The sequence below is a fragment of the Erinaceus europaeus genome, chromosome 17 (genome assembly GCF_950295315.1).
Source record: "Erinaceus europaeus chromosome 17, mEriEur2.1, whole genome shotgun sequence".
Lineage (NCBI taxonomy): Eukaryota > Metazoa > Chordata > Mammalia > Eulipotyphla > Erinaceidae > Erinaceus > Erinaceus europaeus.
Genome location: NC_080178.1, coordinates 27,660,806 through 27,679,618, shown reverse-complemented (window position 1 = coordinate 27,679,618; position 18,813 = coordinate 27,660,806). Strand labels below are relative to the sequence as shown.

Below are 18,813 nucleotides of genomic sequence, written 5' to 3'. Positions count from 1 at the left end.
AGGGCACTGTTTTGAATGTCTAGGCTTTCAGAACACCCTTTAATGGAAGGTGGAAGAATCTGTCAAGTTTCTCGAAATAGAGCCTTTTATCAGGAAGGCCCTCACTTGCCAGCTGTGAAATAAACAATGCTAACGAAGCAATACTCACCTCTGCTCTGCAGCCTCAGCACTTGTGGTGACAGGGACATGAACACTGGAGGCTAAGTTCCACTTAGGCCACTACAAAGAGTCTGGGACTGCCTGACCAAGATACCAGGAAAGTTCTTGGCTGGCTCATCATTTGTTTTTCGGGGAAACTAGTACTTCACTGGCTTCTGGTGTTTCTAGAGCAGCCTCTTGATAGAAGGATGAGGAAGAATGGCTCTTACTGACCAGTGTTTGTGCCCCCCTAGAACTCTCCCAATGATCTCCAGATGCTCTCGGATGCGCCTGCTCACCATCTCTTCTGCCTTCTGCCTCCTGTGCCCCCGACCCAGAATGCCCTTCCTGAAGTGCTTGCTGTCATCCAGGTACAAAGACAGAAGTGTCCTCGAGACATTGATTTTGGGGAACTGCTTAGGCCTCAAGGGTTAATGACTTGGTAACAGCAGTGAGGGGAAGCTGCTGGTTCCCGGTCTGGAGCCAAGTGACTGGGTGCGTCAGATAAGAGATGAGGGGGCATGAAAGGAAATCATCACCAACAGATACCCAGAGCCCGAGCCAGACACTCTTATTTTGACACAAAGCCTCTCCTGAAACAGAACATTGCAGTTTGTTTTCTTCATTATAAAAATACAGCAGTTTTTAAAATTATTACACTCTGGGTAAAATTATAACACAAAGGGAGTTTTTAATACCTAGCATGTGTTTTTTGCATTGTAGTATCATTTTTCCTTTCCATAAACACGCAGGCATAGTCTTTGTTTCTCTGTTCTGGAGTGTGTAAAATACTCAGAATTTACATAATTTAAGGCTGCTTGGTATTTCATTATATGCATGGACCATATTGTGCCTGTTACCTTGTTAGATACTTAAGCATTTTGAACACACACACACACACACACACACACACACACACATATGATTTTTACTCTGTGGGCCATGAAGAAGTCATATGCCCACGGGGCAGAGTAATAAAGCTTCCATTGGAAATGGATGAGTCAGTTACAGAGTTAAGCTTGAACTGGAAGGCAAAAGGCTAGTAGAACCTTGTTATTTTGTGGCTAGGCTCTATTTGGGATTGACCTTTCTGTCTGCTGGGTCCCAGTCCACGTTCCTATCATGTCCACAGGTATGCCTTGAGGGTGAGATATCTCGCCAGTCCATCTTGAACAGCCTGTCTCGAGGCAAGAAGGCTTCTGGGGACCTGATTCCATGGACAGTGTCAGAACAGGTGAGCACTTTCCCTGGTATGTCCTAGTGAGTGAAGCTGGTTATAATTTTTTTTTTTTTTTTTTTTTTTTTACCAGAGCACTGTTCCGCTCCAGCTTATAATGGTGTAGGGGACTTTGGAACCTCAGGCATGAAGGTCCATTTGCATACCCATTATGCTGTCTACCTTCTGCCTGCTGGTTGTATTCTGATATACTTTCTGTTGCTCAGTTACTGTCTTGTGTCTCTCACACAGTTCCAAGATCCTGACTTTGGTGGCCTTTCAGGTGGAAGGGTGGTCCGCATTGCTGTTCACCCAGATTATCAAGGGGTAAGTTGCCACCATGCCTCTCCAACCTTGTGTGCTGACTTGCCTGCTGCTTGGTAGGGCAGCTATCCTGGATTGTTTGAGAAGCCAGTCAAGGAGCAAGAAGTTCCAGGCTCTTCTTTGCTGGGCCGGTGGTAGGCAGGGTGGTTGTAGCTGCTCATTCTTTTTGAGGATGGAGACTTGAGCTGGTTCCCATAATCATCTTCTGTCTCTTGGATATCAGTACTGAGGAGTGGGCTATAAATGGTAGCAAGGTGGGCCAGAGAGCACAACCACCATTTTCATGCAAAGTGGGCCGTCCTTGATAGCTAGGCAGTACTTGGACCAAGAGCATCCTGTGCTCAGTCCTAAGCCTCCTTTTTGACCTTACTGAGAGCTTCCATTGGTTCTTTCTCTGCCAATAACAATTTGTTCCGAGCGTAAGAGGAGCAACACCGGGACATAGAAATGGTCAGACAGGTGAGAACATGTCTCTTCTCTTCTGCTTCCTTCCTGTTTGCTCACAGATGGGGTATGGCAGCCGGGCTCTGCAGCTGCTGCAAATGTACTATGAGGGCAGATTCCCTTGCCTGGAGGAAAAGGTCCTTGAGCCACCACAAGAAATTCACACTGTCAGCAGTGAGGTAAGCATCGGTCGGCCAGTCTTCTGGTTCCAGGGACAATCTTCCCTGGTTTCCTCCCGCGAACTGTCTGATGCTCTGCACTGTCTGACAGGATTTCCTCACCCATTTTGGAGAAGCAACTTCTTTCTCCATCAGCATCACCTGGAAACTTGTTAGATTGCCTATTCTGAGCCCTGGTCAGGACCTAGTGAATCAGAGGCTCTGGGTACAGCCCAGTAATGTCTTCACAAGGTCCTGGTGTGTGTTACGTCGTAACCACTGCTCTGTCACCTCCTCCTCTTAATACTAACACTGATGAGGTGAGGTTCTGTCTTTCGTGGTCAGAAGGCTTATTGCACATACTCATGTGAATTTCACAGTAGTCCTGTTGGGGAGAGGGGACAGGTCTTACTGTGTTCTGTCAGGATCAAGAGGTTTGCACTTCCTAAATCAGTCGCTCGCCGACAGACCTGCATCTTCAGCTTCAGCCACTGAAGCCTACCTTGGTTCTTTGTAGTTCTTGGGCGAATTATGTGGCTGTTTTCATCCACTTTGTTCTGAGCAGTGAGTTGTGTTTGTTTAGGAAGGCACCTGCTTTCTTACACAGCGACCTGGGTTTAAGCCTCTGACCTTATGCCACTTGGAGAAGGCTTCATTCCATTGCTCCCTTCTGCCCTCCTTTTCTTTTTTCTTTTCCTTCCTCCCTCCTTCCCTCTCCCTCTCCCTCCCTCTCTCCCTCTCTCTCTCCTAGAGCAGTGCTCAGCTCTGGCTTACAGTGGTGTGGAGATTGAACTTGAGACTTCGGAACCTCAAGCATGAAAATCTCTTTGCATAACCATTTCAACACCACCCCCCCCCCCCCACACACACACACTTTTATTTATTTTTTATTTTTTTTTACCACCAGAGCACTGTTCATTTCTGGCTTATGATGTTGCTGGGTTTTGAACCTGGGAACCTCAGGCATGAAAGGCTTTTTTTTTTTTTTTTTTTTGCATAGCCACTAATGTTCTCTCCCTGGCCCTAAAGCTTTATTAATGAGAGAGAACCAGAATGCCACTCTGACATATTTGATGCCAGGGCACAAACTTGGGATGCCATTGTCTTAATGATTGTGCCACTTAGATCTAGCTACTGTACCACCTCCTGTCCTGGGCTGCTCTTTTTCTATCTTATTGGCCTGGCAATGATGGGTGGTGGTGGTGGTGGTGGTAGGAGGGAACAAAGTAAGAAACTGCTTCCAGTTTTTCTCATGTTCAGACCAGATCCTGGTGGGGGGGGGGGGGAGCACTGGCCTTTTTTTCCTGCTGGGTAGACTGTGATCTCCTCCTGACTTCCCTCCAGGCTGTCAGCTTGCTGGAAGAGGTTGTCACTCCCCGAAAAGACCTGCCTCCCTTACTCCTCAAGCTGAACGAGAGGCCTGCTGAGCAGCTCGATTACCTGGGTGTGTCCTATGGCTTGACTCCCAGGCTCCTCAAGTAAGAGTTTGCCTGTTTTTTCTTTCCTTCGCACCCGCTTGACCTTGGTGTCCCGAGAGTCTGTCTCTCCTGCCAGTGTCTTCTGTCTGCTCCTTCTGACGCTTCTTTATAACCATCAGCCACTCCCCCTCCTCCACCCCCTAATGTGTGTAAGGTCACTGACTGGCTCTGCTTCTTTGCAGGTTCTGGAAACGAGCTGGGTTTGTTCCTGTTTATCTGAGACAGACCCCGGTGAGTGAGTCTCTGGCCAAGGAGTGGGTGTGAGTTGGGGTTGGTGACAGGTCTACCCTTGCACAGGGAGCTGCTGTGCCCTGAGCACATACTTCTGTGCCTCTACGGAGGTTTATTCTGATGGACTTGGAAACAGTTGCCTTCTCTGAGAGGTTGTGCCATCACAAGTCTGGAGTCCTGCAGCCCCGCGGCCTCCTTGAATGTATTTTCTGTTATATGTTGTTTTATTCTATTGCCACCAGGATTATTGTTGGGTCTCGGTGCCAGCACTGTGAATCCACTGCTACCAGCAGCCAGTTTCTTCCCTTTTTTTTTTTTTTCTCCTCTATTGTACTTGAGAGGGGAGGGGGAGATAAAGAGGGAGAGAGACACCTGCAGACCTCCTGCACTGTTGGTGCAGCTTCCCCCCTGCAGGTGGGGATCAGGAGGCTCAACTGAGTGCACTGACTCCTGGCCCTTCCTTGAAATAGTTTTAAACATTGAGGAATATAGCTCTGCTGGTAGAGCGTAGGACTCTCATGCCTTAGGGCTCCCCCTTCAGTCCCTGGGGCTATGTGTACTGGTGTGAAACTCTGTCTTATAGAAAGTAAATGCAATCTTAAAAAGACAGGCAACGTGGCTTTAGGAGAGGAGTGCAGATACTCTTTCTGCTGGCGCCTGAATGAGGGGTGTGAACAGGTGGGTGATACCTACACAGCGGTCACTCTGAAAGACAAGAGAGGTGTTGACCGCGCGCACGTCCATTGAAATGTTTCTTTAGCAGCCTACAGTGAGGTCCCGCTGCTGTGTTCTCATCATGACTCGTGCTGGTGTTTTGTGCCGCAAATGCTCTCTGGTTGAAAGCCATTAGATGATTTTTGTGGTGGTCGTGCAGTTAAAGATTTAAAGCCTCTGGTGATTCAGTACCTACGAGGCCAGCACGTTGCACACTGGCTGCTGCGTGGGTTCTAGGTTTTGAACATTGTGGAGCTTTTTGCTGTAGGGCACCTGACTATGTTGACTGTGTTGTGTGGAGTTCAGGCTGTGATGACTTGGAGTCCAAAATCACCCTGACAGGAGCAACTAGCTCACTTCCGTGGGTCCAGAGCTGAAGCTGTGTTTGGAAGACCTGATTGACCATGTGCCATTTCTGTGGCATCTGCAGGGAAATTCAGGACAAAATGATCTTTCAGCGTTGAGCTGTAGGAGCCATAGAGAATGTGAAGGCGAGGGTGACTCTCCCGAGTAGGAAAGAAGGGAAGCCCCCCCTCCCCCCCCCCCCACCTACCCTATGGAAGCTTTGAGCCTTTTGTCTCTGAAGACTCGCTCTGTAGCAGAGATGGAACATCCAGTGAGGAGGGTTCTGGGTGGGATAGGGAATGTGTGGCCTGGATGTAGCGCGGCGTTCGAGCACTGGACTTACAGGTGTGAGGTTTCGAGTTCACTTCCACTGGGAGAGCTCTGACCTTTCTGTCTTTGTGAAATAAATATTTTTATAAAAAGACCTCTTATGCTTCCCAGAATGACCTGACGGGGGAACACTCGTGCATCATGCTGAAAATGCTGGCGGACGAGGACGAGGCGGACCAGGGGGCCTGGCTCTCAGCCTTTTGGAAAGGTGAACAGGAGTGACAGGAGTGCAGTGAGGTGGTGGGCAAGGGGGCCTTCGGACCTTGACGCTTTGGTTGTTCCACTCAGATTTCCGGAGGCGGTTTTTGGCCTTGCTGTCCTACCAGTTCAGCACTTTCTCTCCTCCCCTGGCCTTGAACATCATTCAGAACCGAAACATCCGGAAGCCAGCACAGCCAGGTAAGCTGGGCGGGGAGGGCTGGAAGTGGCTTGGTCAGGTGGACGTAGGAGGTGGGTGGCGTGGGTCAGCAGGAGGACTGGGACTAGAACTGAGGGACCTGTGCGAGGCCTGTGTCTTCCCCTGACATGCCCTGCTCAGCCTTGGGGGTGCTACCACATGTAGCACCTCCTTATCTTTATATCAGGACTTTGGGAGTGTGGCTAGACTTTGGAGAAGTCAAACAAGGTCATACAGTTAATTATGGAACTGACTTCAATCCTGGGAGCCAGAGGAGCTGGCTGGATCTCTGAGGCTCTGTTTCCTCATTAGTAAGGTTGTTAATAAAAACATGTTGCTGACCTTCTGTGTCTTAATATATGGAAGTGCCGTGGGCATATAAGTTCTGTTTGAATATTTAAAATATAAAAAAAAAAAGCACAAGGGATCATTAATATTAACAGCTGTGGGATTTTTTCTATTGCTAATTGAATAGGCATATTCCCTCTCCTCCCACTATACTTTGGTGGAAAAAATCCATATTCCTCGAGCCAGGCAGAGCAAACACACCACACACACTCTTATGAAGCTGGGTCCTGAGAACTTCTGGGGAGCTTTCCTTGTTGCTGATGTGTTGGTGTGGGAATGCTGAGCAAATGTCACCCCCACACTCCCCCCCCCCCTCCGCCCCCCAGCCCTGATGGCAGGAAGCTATCTCCCATTCTAGGAGAAGGGGTGGGTGGGTCCGCTTGGGGTGGCATGTTGTGTGAGTGGACAGGCATCTCAGGAGGCTCCTTCCGGGCTCTGCTATGGCTGACACCCTATGCAGGAGGCAGCTCCTGGGTGCTATCTGGGGACTGTTGTGTGTGCTCCAGGGGACCCCCCTGTAGACCTCCTGCGGGTGGGTGCTGCCCTGCCCCGACACATCTGGCTGTTGTATGCGCAGTGCTATGTCGAGAGGACCTGGAAGCACTCTTCCTCCCCTATGACCTGAAGAGGCTGGAGATGTATTCACGGAACATGGTCGACTACCACCTCATCATGGACATGATCCCCACCATCTCCCGCATGTACTTCCTGAACCAGCTGGGAGACCTGGCCCTGTCCGCCGCTCAGTCGGTACGCAGCAGCCCACCGTGCCTGTGCTGGCAGAGGAGCTGGCTTGTGGACTGACTTCTGTGCTTGCATTGGGTTGGGTACTCTGATGTATTTTACATCTTGAGGTTCTGACAGATGGTTAATGGTCTTCTCGTTTTACACCTGGGCTCTGAGTTGAGTCATGTGCCAGCCCTTTAGTTTAGTGCAAGGAAGAGCTTCAGTTTGAACCAACATTTTGTCTCGTCCAATCCCCCCACCTCCATTTTTTTTTTTTTTAACTGAAATACTGCTCAGCTCTGGCTTATGGTGGTGCTGTCGATTGAACCTGTGGCATTGGGTATCTCAGGCATGAAAGACATTTTGTATAACCACTGTGCTACCCCCACCCCTTCCCTTGATTCGTAACTGCAGTCTAGGAGTGCCCGATACTTTAAAGTAGCCACGAAGCAGGTGTTGTTAGATAAAGAGTTAATTTGGGGGTGTCAGAAAAAAGGGATCTTTGTTGGTGATTTCCATAACAGAATGAAACTAATTCCAAATTAGACACTGCCCGCCCATCATTTCTACCAGCCAAGTAGCTGGCACTCGGTGCTACTTTACTGGAGAGAGGACCTGCTCTGGGACCATTTGAACAGGGTCTTCTGTGCCGTAGGCTCTTCTCTTGGGGATTGGCCTACAGCATAAATCCGTGGACCAACTGGAAAAGGAGATTGACTTGCCATCGGGCCAGCTGATGGGACTTTTCAACCGGGTCATCCGCAAAGTTGTGAAGGTAAACTCAGCCGAGGGCAGGGATTTTGATTCCCCTTGAGCGGCTGACCCTATCTCCCCACCCAAGATAACAGTTAACATTTGGTCATAATTGCTGCAGATTGCATGAACTCAGACAGCTTCGCCTGTCTCAGTAACGATCCCTGTCCTCTCCCCGAGAGGAGTTAGTCTGGTTTTATCTATCTACTCTTCCTGTGAATGTTTGCGCCCCTAACCCGCTTGGAGTGTGTGCTACACAGCTTGTTAACAGGATCCTTGCGGCTGCTCCACTCATGCTTCTCGGCCATTGTCTTTTGTAGCTGTTTGATGAAGTGCAGGAAAAGGCCATTGAAGAGCAGATGGTGGCGGTGAAGGATGTGGTGATGGAGCCCACGATGAAGACCTTGAGTGATGATCTGGTGAGCCCCTCCCCGGAAAGCACAAGCCCTGCACTGCCCCTCCCCCCCTTGGCGGAGTTCTCAGGCTCCCACTCTCCCTGCTCCAGCTGTGCTCGAGCCCACGGTCCTAGACACATGGGGTGGGGGGCTGCAGGCGGTTAAAATTTTTTTTTTCTTTCCAAAATGAGCATTTTATATTCCTTTATTTTAGTAAAAGCTACCACTGATGGTGTGAGAACAGCTAAGGAGAAGGGGGATTATCTGTTCTCAAGATACTCAGCTATTTTTTTTACTGTTTCCCCCCCTGACCTCCTCTCTCTGCAGGATGAGGCAGCCAAGGAGTTCCAGGAAAAACACAAGATAGAAGTGGGGAAACTGAAGAACATGGATCTCTCGGAGTAAGCCCCCCTACCCCCCACCCCATGGGAAACAGAAGTCTGCTTCTGGTTCGGAGGCCTCAGAATCTGCAGGCTTCTTCTCATCTTGGAAGTGGGCAGCTTGGGATTATTGATAGAAGCATTAACAGCCTTCCCCAGATCAACTCTTCTACTCTCCTGAGACCCCCTAGTTCCAAGTCTCGCTCAGGCCCCTTGGCAGAGGTGGAGGCGGAGGCGGAGGCGGAGGCAGAGGCGGGCTGCTTGATGAGCTCCCTTTTAAAGGCCACTTCACTAGACTTGACTTTTCACATGTGGCTGTGCTTGGAGATTCTGTTGCCACAAAGAAATCAGCAAGCCCTCTGCTGGAGAACCCTCTATGTGCTAGGCATCTTAGTTTTGAGCCTGACTCTCATGCTGTCGCCCCTGTTCTGGTGGGCTAATGAGAACAGTAACACCAGAACTGAGCCTTTGACCTGTAGTCCTGTTGGCTGGTCATTAGTGATGGTGGCCTATGTAGTGAGGTAGAGGTGACCCTGAGCAGACAGTCAAGTTCCCCTCTCAAACCCTTGAGATGTGCCAGGGCTGCTAGATCTCAGAGAGGCGGGACAAGGTGGGCAGGGAGTCATGCCTGTGGACAGGAGCTGGCAAGATGGTGGAGGCAGCAGGAGGCTTTTTGGGGCAGTTAATGAGTCTGAAGGGAGAAGGCAGACAGGTGCAGAACTGTCCAGTCACTGAGCCCACCAGCAGGCCTGACTCATGGAAGACTGTTCCCTTTCTCTGTGCTATTCAAGCACTGGCACAGCCTGGCCTGGATTTTGTGTCAGGATGTATGATGAGGATGCTGCCATAAACTTACTTTCTTTGAGGAGGTTCCTTCTTTCAATCAGACTTTGGTATTTACTTTGTGTGTGTGTGTGGTTGTTTTTTTTTTTTTAAGATACATAATTCGTGGGGATGATGAAGAATGGAATGAAGTTTTGAACAAAGCTGGACAAAATGCCTCAGTTGTCAGCCTTAAAAGGTGAGAACCTCGCAGACACTGAACTGGGGGCACTGGCCTCTGCCTCTTTGGTTATCTCCACTGGGAAATGGGAGGTTAGAGCAGAAACTCCTTGCTTTTGAGAACCTGTGCTTTTGCAACCTCTCTTCCAGCCAGGTAGGGCTGTCACTTAGAGTCTCTGGTTTCCAGGGGCCTGGCAGTGGTGCACCCAGTTAAACGCACACATTACTATACTCAAAGAACTAAGCTCAACCTCTCACTCCCCACATTCAGGGAAAATGCTTCTCAAGTGGTGAATCAGGTCTGTAGGTGCCTTTTTCTCCCTCTCTATCTCCCTCACCGCCTCCCCCTCTCAATTTCTGTCCTATCCAATTAAAAAAAAAAGGTGGGGGTGGGGGAGAATTATCACTGGGAATGGTGGATTCATAGTGTCTGCATCAAGCCCCAGTTATAACCCTGGTGACAATAAAAATAGTAATAGTAAATGAGAAATAGAAAAGAATCTCTGGACTCCTTGTATTCCCCAGACGTGAGGTCTGCCTTTAGATCATAAAGATAATTGAAGTCTGGGCTGGGTGGTGGCGCACCTGGTTGAATGCACGTGTTACAATGTGGGTTCGAGCCCCTGGTCCCCACCTGCAGGGAGAAAGCTTTGCAAGTGATGAAGCAGTGCTGCAGGTGTCTCTTTGCCTCTCGTCTCTATTTCCCCCTTCCCTCTCAATTTCTGGCTGTCTCTAACCAATAAATAAATGAAGTTAATAAAAAAAATTTTTTTTAAATAAATATTTGAAGAGGTAATTTATTTTATTTTATTAAAGATTTTATTTATTTATTAATGAGAAAGATAGGAGAAGAGAGAAAGAACCAGACATCACTCTGGCACATGTGCTGCCGGGGATCAAACTCAGGACCTCATGCTTGAGAGTCCAAAGCCTTATCACTGCGCCACCTCCCGGAGCACAATAAAAAAAATTTGAAAACAAGATAATTGAAGTCCAAGGGCTTTCGATTATATGAGTTGTATTTATTGACATTTCTCATTAGAAAGGGAAAGCTGAGAAATTAATATAACCATCCCAAATTAACACTTAGGGACTGGACTCAGTACAGTTTTTGGTGGTTTTAAGAAATACCTTTTTGAGATGGGCAAAATAGCTCAGTTGAATAGTGCTAGTGTACTGTTTTGCCATGTGTGACCTAGGTTCAAGTCCAGCCACCACCACATCAAAGGAAGACTTTGGTTCTGTTATTCCTGTTGATCTCTGCTTCTCTATCTTAAAAAGAAAGAAAGAAAATAGTCAGACTAGAACAGTAAAGCCCTGGTGATAACCCAAAACAAACAGGATTATGCTTTTGAGGTCACTGAGATAACCAGCCTCAGAGAGTGTCTGCTTTTCCAACATGTATGTGGCTCAGATCCGGGCCACCAGCATAGCGTGTGGCATTACTATAGCAGATGGGGGGACCATGGAGTAGCTCTCCGTTTCTGAAAGTCACCCCCAGAAGCCCCTTATAAAACCTCCTTCGCCCATTTTTTTTTTTTTTTTTTTTTTTGTCTCCAGGGTTGTCGCTGGGGCTGGTACCTGCACTACGAATCCACTGCTCTTGGAGGCTATTTTTTCCCCACTTCGTTGCCCTTGTTGTTATTGTTATTATTGCCATTGCTATTGTTGCTGTTGGAGAGGACAGAAAGCGAGAGAGGAGAGGAAGACAGAGAAGGGAGAGAAAGATAGACACCTGCAGACCTGCTTCACCATTTGTGAAGCGACCCCCCACCCGCAGGTGGGGAGCCAGGGGCTTGAACCGGGATCCTTGTGCCCATCCTTGCACTTCACGCCATGTGTGCTCACCCCGCTGCACTACCACCCAGGGCCCCTCCCTCCCCATTTTTTTCCTACCATAAAAATGTCAGTGGAAGAAACAAACAAAAGAAAAGAAAGAAACAATGTCAGTGGGAAGAATGCCATTGGTTTGTATTTACATTTTTCAGGTCTCTAGTATCTGGCTCAGTAGAAAGCAGCTGGTTCTCATGTCTGCTCCTGCATGCATCTGTTGTGCTATCGCACATCTTGTGGCCTCTGGCAAACTGAATGTTTGTGGAAGAACAAAAGTGAAAAGGACACATAATGTATTAGCATTGCTAGGGGAATTGTTTTGACCTTGGATACTAAGTGGGAGAGTCTTAAGGGCCCCCCGGAAAGAGATTCTTTGACCAATCTCTGAAAAAAAACCTTTGCTCTAAAACTGCTTCTCTGCAGAGAAGTGGTATCTGTAGATTACAGTGCTTCCTTGGACAAGAACTTGGCATCTGAGTTTTCCTTGAGAGAATGTGACCTGCCCTGCCCTGGTCCTCTAGGTGGTGGGCGACAGCATGAATTCTTGGCATTCCCAGGTACTAATAGGGTCTCCTGCAGAGGTTATTTTGGAAACTCATGGGAAAAGGGAATCTTGTGTCTCTGGAAACTGTAGACGGTCCCAAAATAGATTCCTCAAGTCTGATGCCTTCTGTAGTCTGTGTCACTGAGGTCCTCAGTTGCCCTCTGCTGAGGCATAAAGCTCCCTGTCACGGCATCCTCATTTCTGGTTTGGGCAGTGCGGCAGACATGGCACGGGGCCCACGGTGGCTATGACTTTGCGCATGGTGTGCTTTGACTAGAACAGAAGACTTGGGGACATGTGTGGTGTGAAAGACGGCCTTGGCCCACTCGTCAGAGCGTGGACTCACCTGTTGTTGGCTTAACTGTAAATACTGGTGCTGAGCCTCCAGAATTAATGGTTATAATCCTCTTGTGTGGCAGCTCGTGTTGGAGCCTCTGAGTAAATGTGGAAGTTTGTAGGTCTGAGGATAAAAGCACTGATTATCTATCATGAGCTATTCTTTGAGGCCATTTCTCTCTCTCTTTCTTTAAGTTATTTATTTATTTTCCTTTTTTGTTGCCCTTGTTTTTATCATTGTTGTGGTTATTGATGTTGCCAGATAGGACAGAGAGAAATGGAGAGAGGAGGGGAAGACAGAGATGGGGAGAGAAAGACAGACACCTGCAGACCTGCTTCACTGCTTGTGAAGTGTGACAGGTGCGGAACCGGGGGCTCGAACCAGGATCCTTATGCCAGTCCTCGAGTTTCGCGCCATGTGCGCTTAACCTGCTGTGCTATAGCCTGACCCCCGCCATTTCTTTCCTACAGGTCACTTCATTTAGGTAATCATGACTGATCTTTCAGTTTCTCCTCATCAGTAGCTCTTTGCAGGGTAAAGTGCCAAATGCCACTGCAGAGACCACGACCTTGTTACGGGTAAAAGATGGTGTTGGTTGTTTGCCGGTTGATTCCTGTGCTGATCTCTCAGTGAAAAATCCACTGGCCAGATGATGTGGAGACTTGAGATACTGGGTCTCGCCTTCCTTCCTTCTTTTTCTTTTTCGAATAGATATTTGTGAATGTGTATATCCATTATGCGTATAGCATGTATTCTTTATTGAATACAGACAGAAGTCAAGAGGGAAGGGGAGATAGAGAGGAAGAGAGACAGAGACCCCTGCAGCCCTGCTTCACCACTTGCAAAGATTTCCCCCCGCAGTTAGGGACGGGGGGGGGGGGCAGTGCTGGAACCTGGGTCCTTGCGCATTGTAACATGTACAGTCACCACCCAGTCCTTCCTTGGGTTTTCTTCTTTATTTCTTTCTTTTTAAATATTTATTTATTTATTACCTTTTGTTGCCCTTATTCTTTTATTGTTGTAGCTATTGTTGTTGTTGTTGTCGTTGTTGGATAGGACAGAGATAAATGGAGAGAGGAGAGGAAGACAGAGAGGGGGAGAGAAAGATAGACACCTGCAGACCTGCTTCACTGCTTGTGAAGTGACTCCCCTGCAGGTGGGGGGCCGGGGGCTCGAACCGGAATCCTTATTCCGGTCCTTGCACTTGGCGCCATGTGCACTTAACCTGCTGCGCTACTGCCTGACTCCTGGGTTTTCTTACTTGGAGAAAATTGGACAAATACAGTATTTTCTGACATTCTACAATGTAAGTATTGGAGTCTTACGTTTCATGGAAGCCATGTGGTAGCATGTCTGGTTTCCAGGTGAGAAAGGTGGGAGGAATCTTCCTCCTGGCACCTTTTTTTTTCCATTGAGGACTTAGAGGGGAATGTCAGATTCTGGAGAGAATTTATTTCGATTTCAGTTGTTAAAATGCAGTTTTGTTCCTTCACAGACTAAGTTCAGGACAGGAACAGGATCTGTGTGGTATGCTCCCAGCTGTAGCACAGTGCTGGGCGTGGTAATACTCTTGCAGAAACTGGCTGGCTGGCCATTGTTACGTTAAGTTTCAGACTACAGAAATGCTTTTCCAGACAAAGCAGTCTGAAAGATGTTAGAGAGCTGCATATTTTTCTTTCTCTTCTTACCCCTGTTTTGTCCTCTAGTGACAAGAAAAGGAAGTTGGGAACCAAAAACGAATCCAAACAGAACAAAAAGTTGAAGAAAAACAGAGATACGAAGAGCAAGAAAGACTCAAAACTGAAGCGGAAGAAATAGTGAAGCTTGGACAGCGACAGCTGACTGAGGAAGTGCCGGCTTTCTGAACTATGTCTGGTGACCTGGGCTCTTCAGAAGCAACATGAACCCTCAGCAAACCCAGGAGCCGACTGGGAAGTCGGTCTCTGAGCCTAATTTGGCTGAAGGCAGTTCTTTCGATTGGGTTGGCTTAGAACTCGATGGCTGGGCAGGCCTCAGCTACTGCCAAGGGCTGTCTCTCCTCCCCCAGTCCTTCCCTTCCTTCCCTGTGACTCCCTATTTTGCTTTGGGCTCAGTGCTGAAGTCAGTGTGACCCTCCTTCCTTCTTAGGTCCTCGGCACCCCACTTCTTGGTGTACTACTGAGGAGGCTGCTGGCGATAACTGGGCCTCTGGCAGTAGACTTGACCAAAGCTCTGAGGCCTGGAGCAGCAGGGCCTGCAGTTCAACACAGATTGGCGGTGCTGCTACTATTCCACTCCTGGCTCCTTGTGGAGGCCGCTGCTCCCAGGTCCCAGAACCAGCCGGGCTCTTAATTAGGGAACCATACTGACATCTGAGTCCCCACAACATAATTGTTCCACCCATTTAAAAACAAACAAACAAACAAACATTGGGTAAGGTCTTTTCGTTAGCAGGATTAAAGGAGGGACAGCCAATCTATTTTAATAAATGACCTCCTGGAAGACCAGCTATCTGTGGGGTGCTCATTGACTCTACTTAGGTGGAAGCTGCACCCCGCCCTGTCTGTTCTTAGAGGTCGCGACTGCCAGGTAGGCTTTTGGAGGGTTCTGGAATCAAGGCCGAGTGTTGGCAGCGTGAACGCAGCCCATTGGCCCAGAAGCCTCAGGAATGGCTGACTGGTCTTACTTCTGATGGTTTGCTGTATCGGCTGGAAACCAGCCTCTGTGCCTCTGTTTCTCCTTAGCTCCTGCCAGGTCACTGGTCCCGTCTTCTGCTTGCTGGGGACTGAACTTGGCTTCACAAACCCTTTGCTGAGTTTGATAGTATCTACTTTCCAGCCCCAGGTCTGATGTTGTTGTTGAAAGCTTGTCCCTGAAGGCCCTCTGTCGGCTTCTACAGGGTTTTTACTGCCTGAGGCCCTGAGTACAAGAACTCACTGTCACGCTCTTGCTTTGACCTGCCTTTCTCCCTGCCACACTGCAAGTCCATGTCAATCCTGGCTGCATCATAGCTTCTACTCTAGTTCTGACTTTTGTTTGCAGAGCTCAAGTGGTTGCCTTGGTCACTGATCTTCCTTGGCTTTCCACAGGCTTAAAGTCTGGTGGTGAAGTCTAAAAAGGATCTTTTCTCTTTGCTGACGTGTAATCTGAATTCCTAGGAGTCTACTGGACGAGAAAGGAGGGGGTAAGGCTTTTGGACTGAAGAGATTCAAAATGCACTCATGCCGGGAGGAGGGCAGACTGAGCCTCGGTGCTGCACCTCGTCACCTCCTTCTGCAGCTCCCTGCCCACAGACCCCCTCAGCAGGAGTTTGTTGGGAGATGAAAAAGGGTTCTTTATTTATTTTAAGGCTTTCTTAATCCATGTTTCTCAGATGATTGTCTGAGCCCACCTTTCAGAGAGGATTTCCTTAGAGTGGCTAAGAAGGCAAAGTGAAAACCTCCTATGTTCAGAGCTGGGTGGTTAGCTTCAGGCTACCTAGCCACACCGGCCACGTTGCAGAAGGGTCCAGATGGCAGGCCTTTGCTCTGTGTCTACAGTCCCCGCTCTGGGCCTCTGCTCTGCTCTGCTGTGCTCCAGGTTGCCTAGTGGCTCTGCCTTGACCCATCCTGTGACCTGGACACTGTGTTCCAGTCCTCAGTAAAGATGCAATTGGCCAGGCTGTAGTGGTTATAAACAAAGCCTTTTATGCCTGAGGGCACCTGAGGTCTTAGTTTCAACCCCCATAAGCCAGAGGTGAGCAGTGCTCTGGTTAGACACAAACGCATATGGCCCGGCGTAAGGTTCAAGCCCCCGGCTCCCCACCTGCAGGGGAGTCGCTTCACAGGCGGTGAAGCAGGTCTGCAGGTGTCTGTCTTTCTCTTCCCCTGTCTGTCTTCCTCTCCTCTCTCCATTTCTCTCTGTCCTATCACATCAACGACATCAATAACAACAACAGTAATAGCTACAACAATAAAACAAGGGCAACAATAGGAAATAAATAAATATTAAAAAAATATTTTTTGAAAAATGCGTATGGCCAGTGTGAGGATCTGAGAAACTGCCTGGCACAGCAGATGCTCAGTCGGCTGGGGCACCATTGGTGGAGCCAGGGGCCTTCGTGGCTTCCTTGAGAGCTGGTGCTTAGGACTGACTTTGTTCCAAAACCACTCTCTCGAGCTAGAAGCACTCCATGTGGGCATATACTTTGCAGGGAGAACTTGCGGGCTCTGTCAGAAAGAGCACTAACGGCTCAGCCCAACCAGGTTCTCTGCACAGCCTTCCCCTGTGTACAGAAGGGAAGCAGATGCTTTGCCTACTGTGTGCAGCCCTGGTCCTTGTTTGTGTTTGCAAAGGGTATGTCCCTGAGTGAGACTTTGTGCTTGTGATCTTGGTTTCTCCTCCAAACCTTGAAAAAGCAACGGCGCCCCCAGACCTCGCCATCTGGCCCCCAGACAGTGACATCTGTAAAGCTCGGCTGTCTCAGGAAATCTCACTTGTGAAATGAATTCAGAAAGGCTGGCTATGAATGTTGTCACCTGGATGGGGAAGGGGCTGCCGAAGCCTGAACAAAGACTTCTCTAAGTGGTCTCCATTCCTCCTGGGTGGGAGGGGTTAATGCTGTCCTGTGTCTGCATCCATTCCTTGTCTGGCCCGGGCAGTCCCCAATGGACTCAAGTGACCAGGAGACAGATACAAAGGGGGCTGCCAAGGCGACTGGGGGGGGAGGGGAGGAAGTGACTGTCACCTTGGAAAAATGTAGACTCATTATCCGAGGCCATTACACGGTCAGTCTGCAGGCCTGGAAGAGGGGGTGGGGTGGCCTCCACTTGCTCCTGATCAGGCTCTTTAGACTTTGAAGGGGAAGAAGGGGGCGCCTGATTTTGTAAGTTGTTGGTCAGAGTGGAAATATGTGAATTCTGCAAAGGGGAAGCAGGAAAAGGCAGGCCTGAGGCTGCTTCTGTGATGCGATGCTCCAGATGGTGGAGAAGGTAAGGTGACCAGACTCTACCCCCCCCCCCCCCCCGTCTCCGTTCTGGTCCTCGTAGACCCCTGGTTTGTTCTTTTTTTTTTTTTGATTAGTTGTTTGGAGTGTTCCTGCTATAGATAAGTCCTATCCCAGCTATGGCTTGTGCCAGGTAAGCAGCGAGACAGCATAAAGGAAAAGCACACATCAGGAGAAGGAAGGACAAGGGTTGTTGGCTGGAAAGCAGTGTCTCAGCCTTAGTGGCCTGGCTGTCCTGGGACCCTCCCACCTGGAGGTCTGTTGCCTTGGGAGCGGAGGCCTGAATCAAACTGAGATCGCTGCTGCCATACAATGAAATCACTCCACCATGGGACTAATATTTGCAGCCTCTGGTTACTCGACCTCTTGCTGAGGAGTTCTTCCCCTCCTTCAGACGGCTCACTGCTGCTGCTGAGGCTCAGTGATAGAATGAATGTTGCACAGCTTAATCCATAGCACAGCCTCCCTCACAAGAAAAAAACCAAACAAAAAACCCTGGCTAATCCCGCCTATCGATCTTGCTTTATGGACACGCCCTACTGGGCGGGGAGAACGGAAGGCTAAGCCACTCTGAACGGGAAGAGCCCGGAGGGCTGCACCACTTCCTTGCGGCCCCCAGAGGTCGCCCTAGGTCCACAGAGGAGCCCTCTGTCTCGGGGCTGTGGGCCGGATCTCACACTGCGGCTTCTGGAGCTCCACCTAGCAAAGCCTGCACAGGGCCTTTCCTGATGCCCACCCTTGAGGTCTTTGTGTATTCAACTCCTGAGTCCCAGCCTGTCAGTCACTGAACCGCAGGGACATTGGGTCAGTGTTCTGTGGAACTAAGGAACTTTTCTCCTCTTGTCTGAGGCAAAGATAATAAAAAAAATTCTGTCTATAGATTTGGTATTTAAACTAACCAGGTTCTGGGAAACTCAAGCCTGAATTACTGTCCTTTATATATGGTGGCCGCAGCCTCTGAAGGATCAGCCATCCAGGCCCCTCTGGGCCACAGTATCTGGGTTTACAAACACCCCAATGCCACGTGTGTGTGTTGGGGGGGGGGGGGACCTGGACTCAGGGAAGAGGAGAAAAGCTCCAACGCCACTTTTCTGTCCAACTCGGGAAAACACCTTTTTACCAGATCCTTCCTCTTCCTCAGGACAACTCGGGCCAGTGAGGGGGAGTACTTGTTCCCTTCCACCCAGGTTCAGATCCAGACTTGGGTCCTGAGAGACGGGAGTAGGGGTGATGGTAACTCCCCCCAATACAGCTTCTGTCCATTTTCTTTCTTCTCAGAGCACTACTCACTTGTGCTCATGCTGGGAGCTCAGAGCTTCAGGCCATTTGCATGACTGTTACAGTCTCTGTAGCCCACCGTAGAGCTTTTTAAATTTTTATTTTATTTATTGAGGGGTTGATGCTTTATAGTGCAGTCACTGACATATGCATACAGCTTCATTATGTACCAGACCCTCAGAGTTCACTTCCTCTCCTCCCATCCCAAGTCCTCGGGTGCAGTGCACCATGTCCAGTCCATGTCTCACTCTGCACTCCCTCCCTATCCCAACTTTACTAAGTCCTGCTAATAAGTGAGATCATTTGATAGCCACCCTTCTCATTTTGGCTTATCTCACTCACAGGTTTTCTTGGGGGGGTGTGTGGGATGGGTTCCTTCCCCTTTCCCAGAGTCACCTACTCTGGGCTCTTTTCCTGGTCCTAAACGGGCTCCTCCCAGCTCTGAACTCTAACCCACTTCCAGAAAGGAGGCAACAAGG

At 49.1% G+C, this 18,813-nt stretch overlaps 1 protein-coding gene across 1 annotated transcript in view; it reads left to right on the top strand.

The window, feature by feature from the left end:
• NAT10 (N-acetyltransferase 10) overlaps positions 1-14,579 on the top strand; it is a 44,382-nt gene extending 29,803 nt beyond the window's left edge. The window contains exons 16-29 of the mRNA XM_007521810.3: positions 393-509; positions 1,271-1,372; positions 1,607-1,681; positions 2,185-2,301; positions 3,625-3,758; positions 3,941-3,989; positions 5,490-5,586; positions 5,667-5,777; positions 6,701-6,873; positions 7,505-7,624; positions 7,923-8,021; positions 8,325-8,398; positions 9,315-9,398; positions 13,800-14,579. Of these exons, the coding sequence (XP_007521872.1) occupies positions 393-509; positions 1,271-1,372; positions 1,607-1,681; positions 2,185-2,301; positions 3,625-3,758; positions 3,941-3,989; positions 5,490-5,586; positions 5,667-5,777; positions 6,701-6,873; positions 7,505-7,624; positions 7,923-8,021; positions 8,325-8,398; positions 9,315-9,398; positions 13,800-13,911 (1,464 nt within the window). The 3' untranslated portion in view covers positions 13,912-14,579. The remainder of the gene's footprint in view (positions 1-392; positions 510-1,270; positions 1,373-1,606; positions 1,682-2,184; positions 2,302-3,624; positions 3,759-3,940; positions 3,990-5,489; positions 5,587-5,666; positions 5,778-6,700; positions 6,874-7,504; positions 7,625-7,922; positions 8,022-8,324; positions 8,399-9,314; positions 9,399-13,799) is intronic.
• Positions 14,580-18,813: the final 4,234 nt, after the last annotated feature.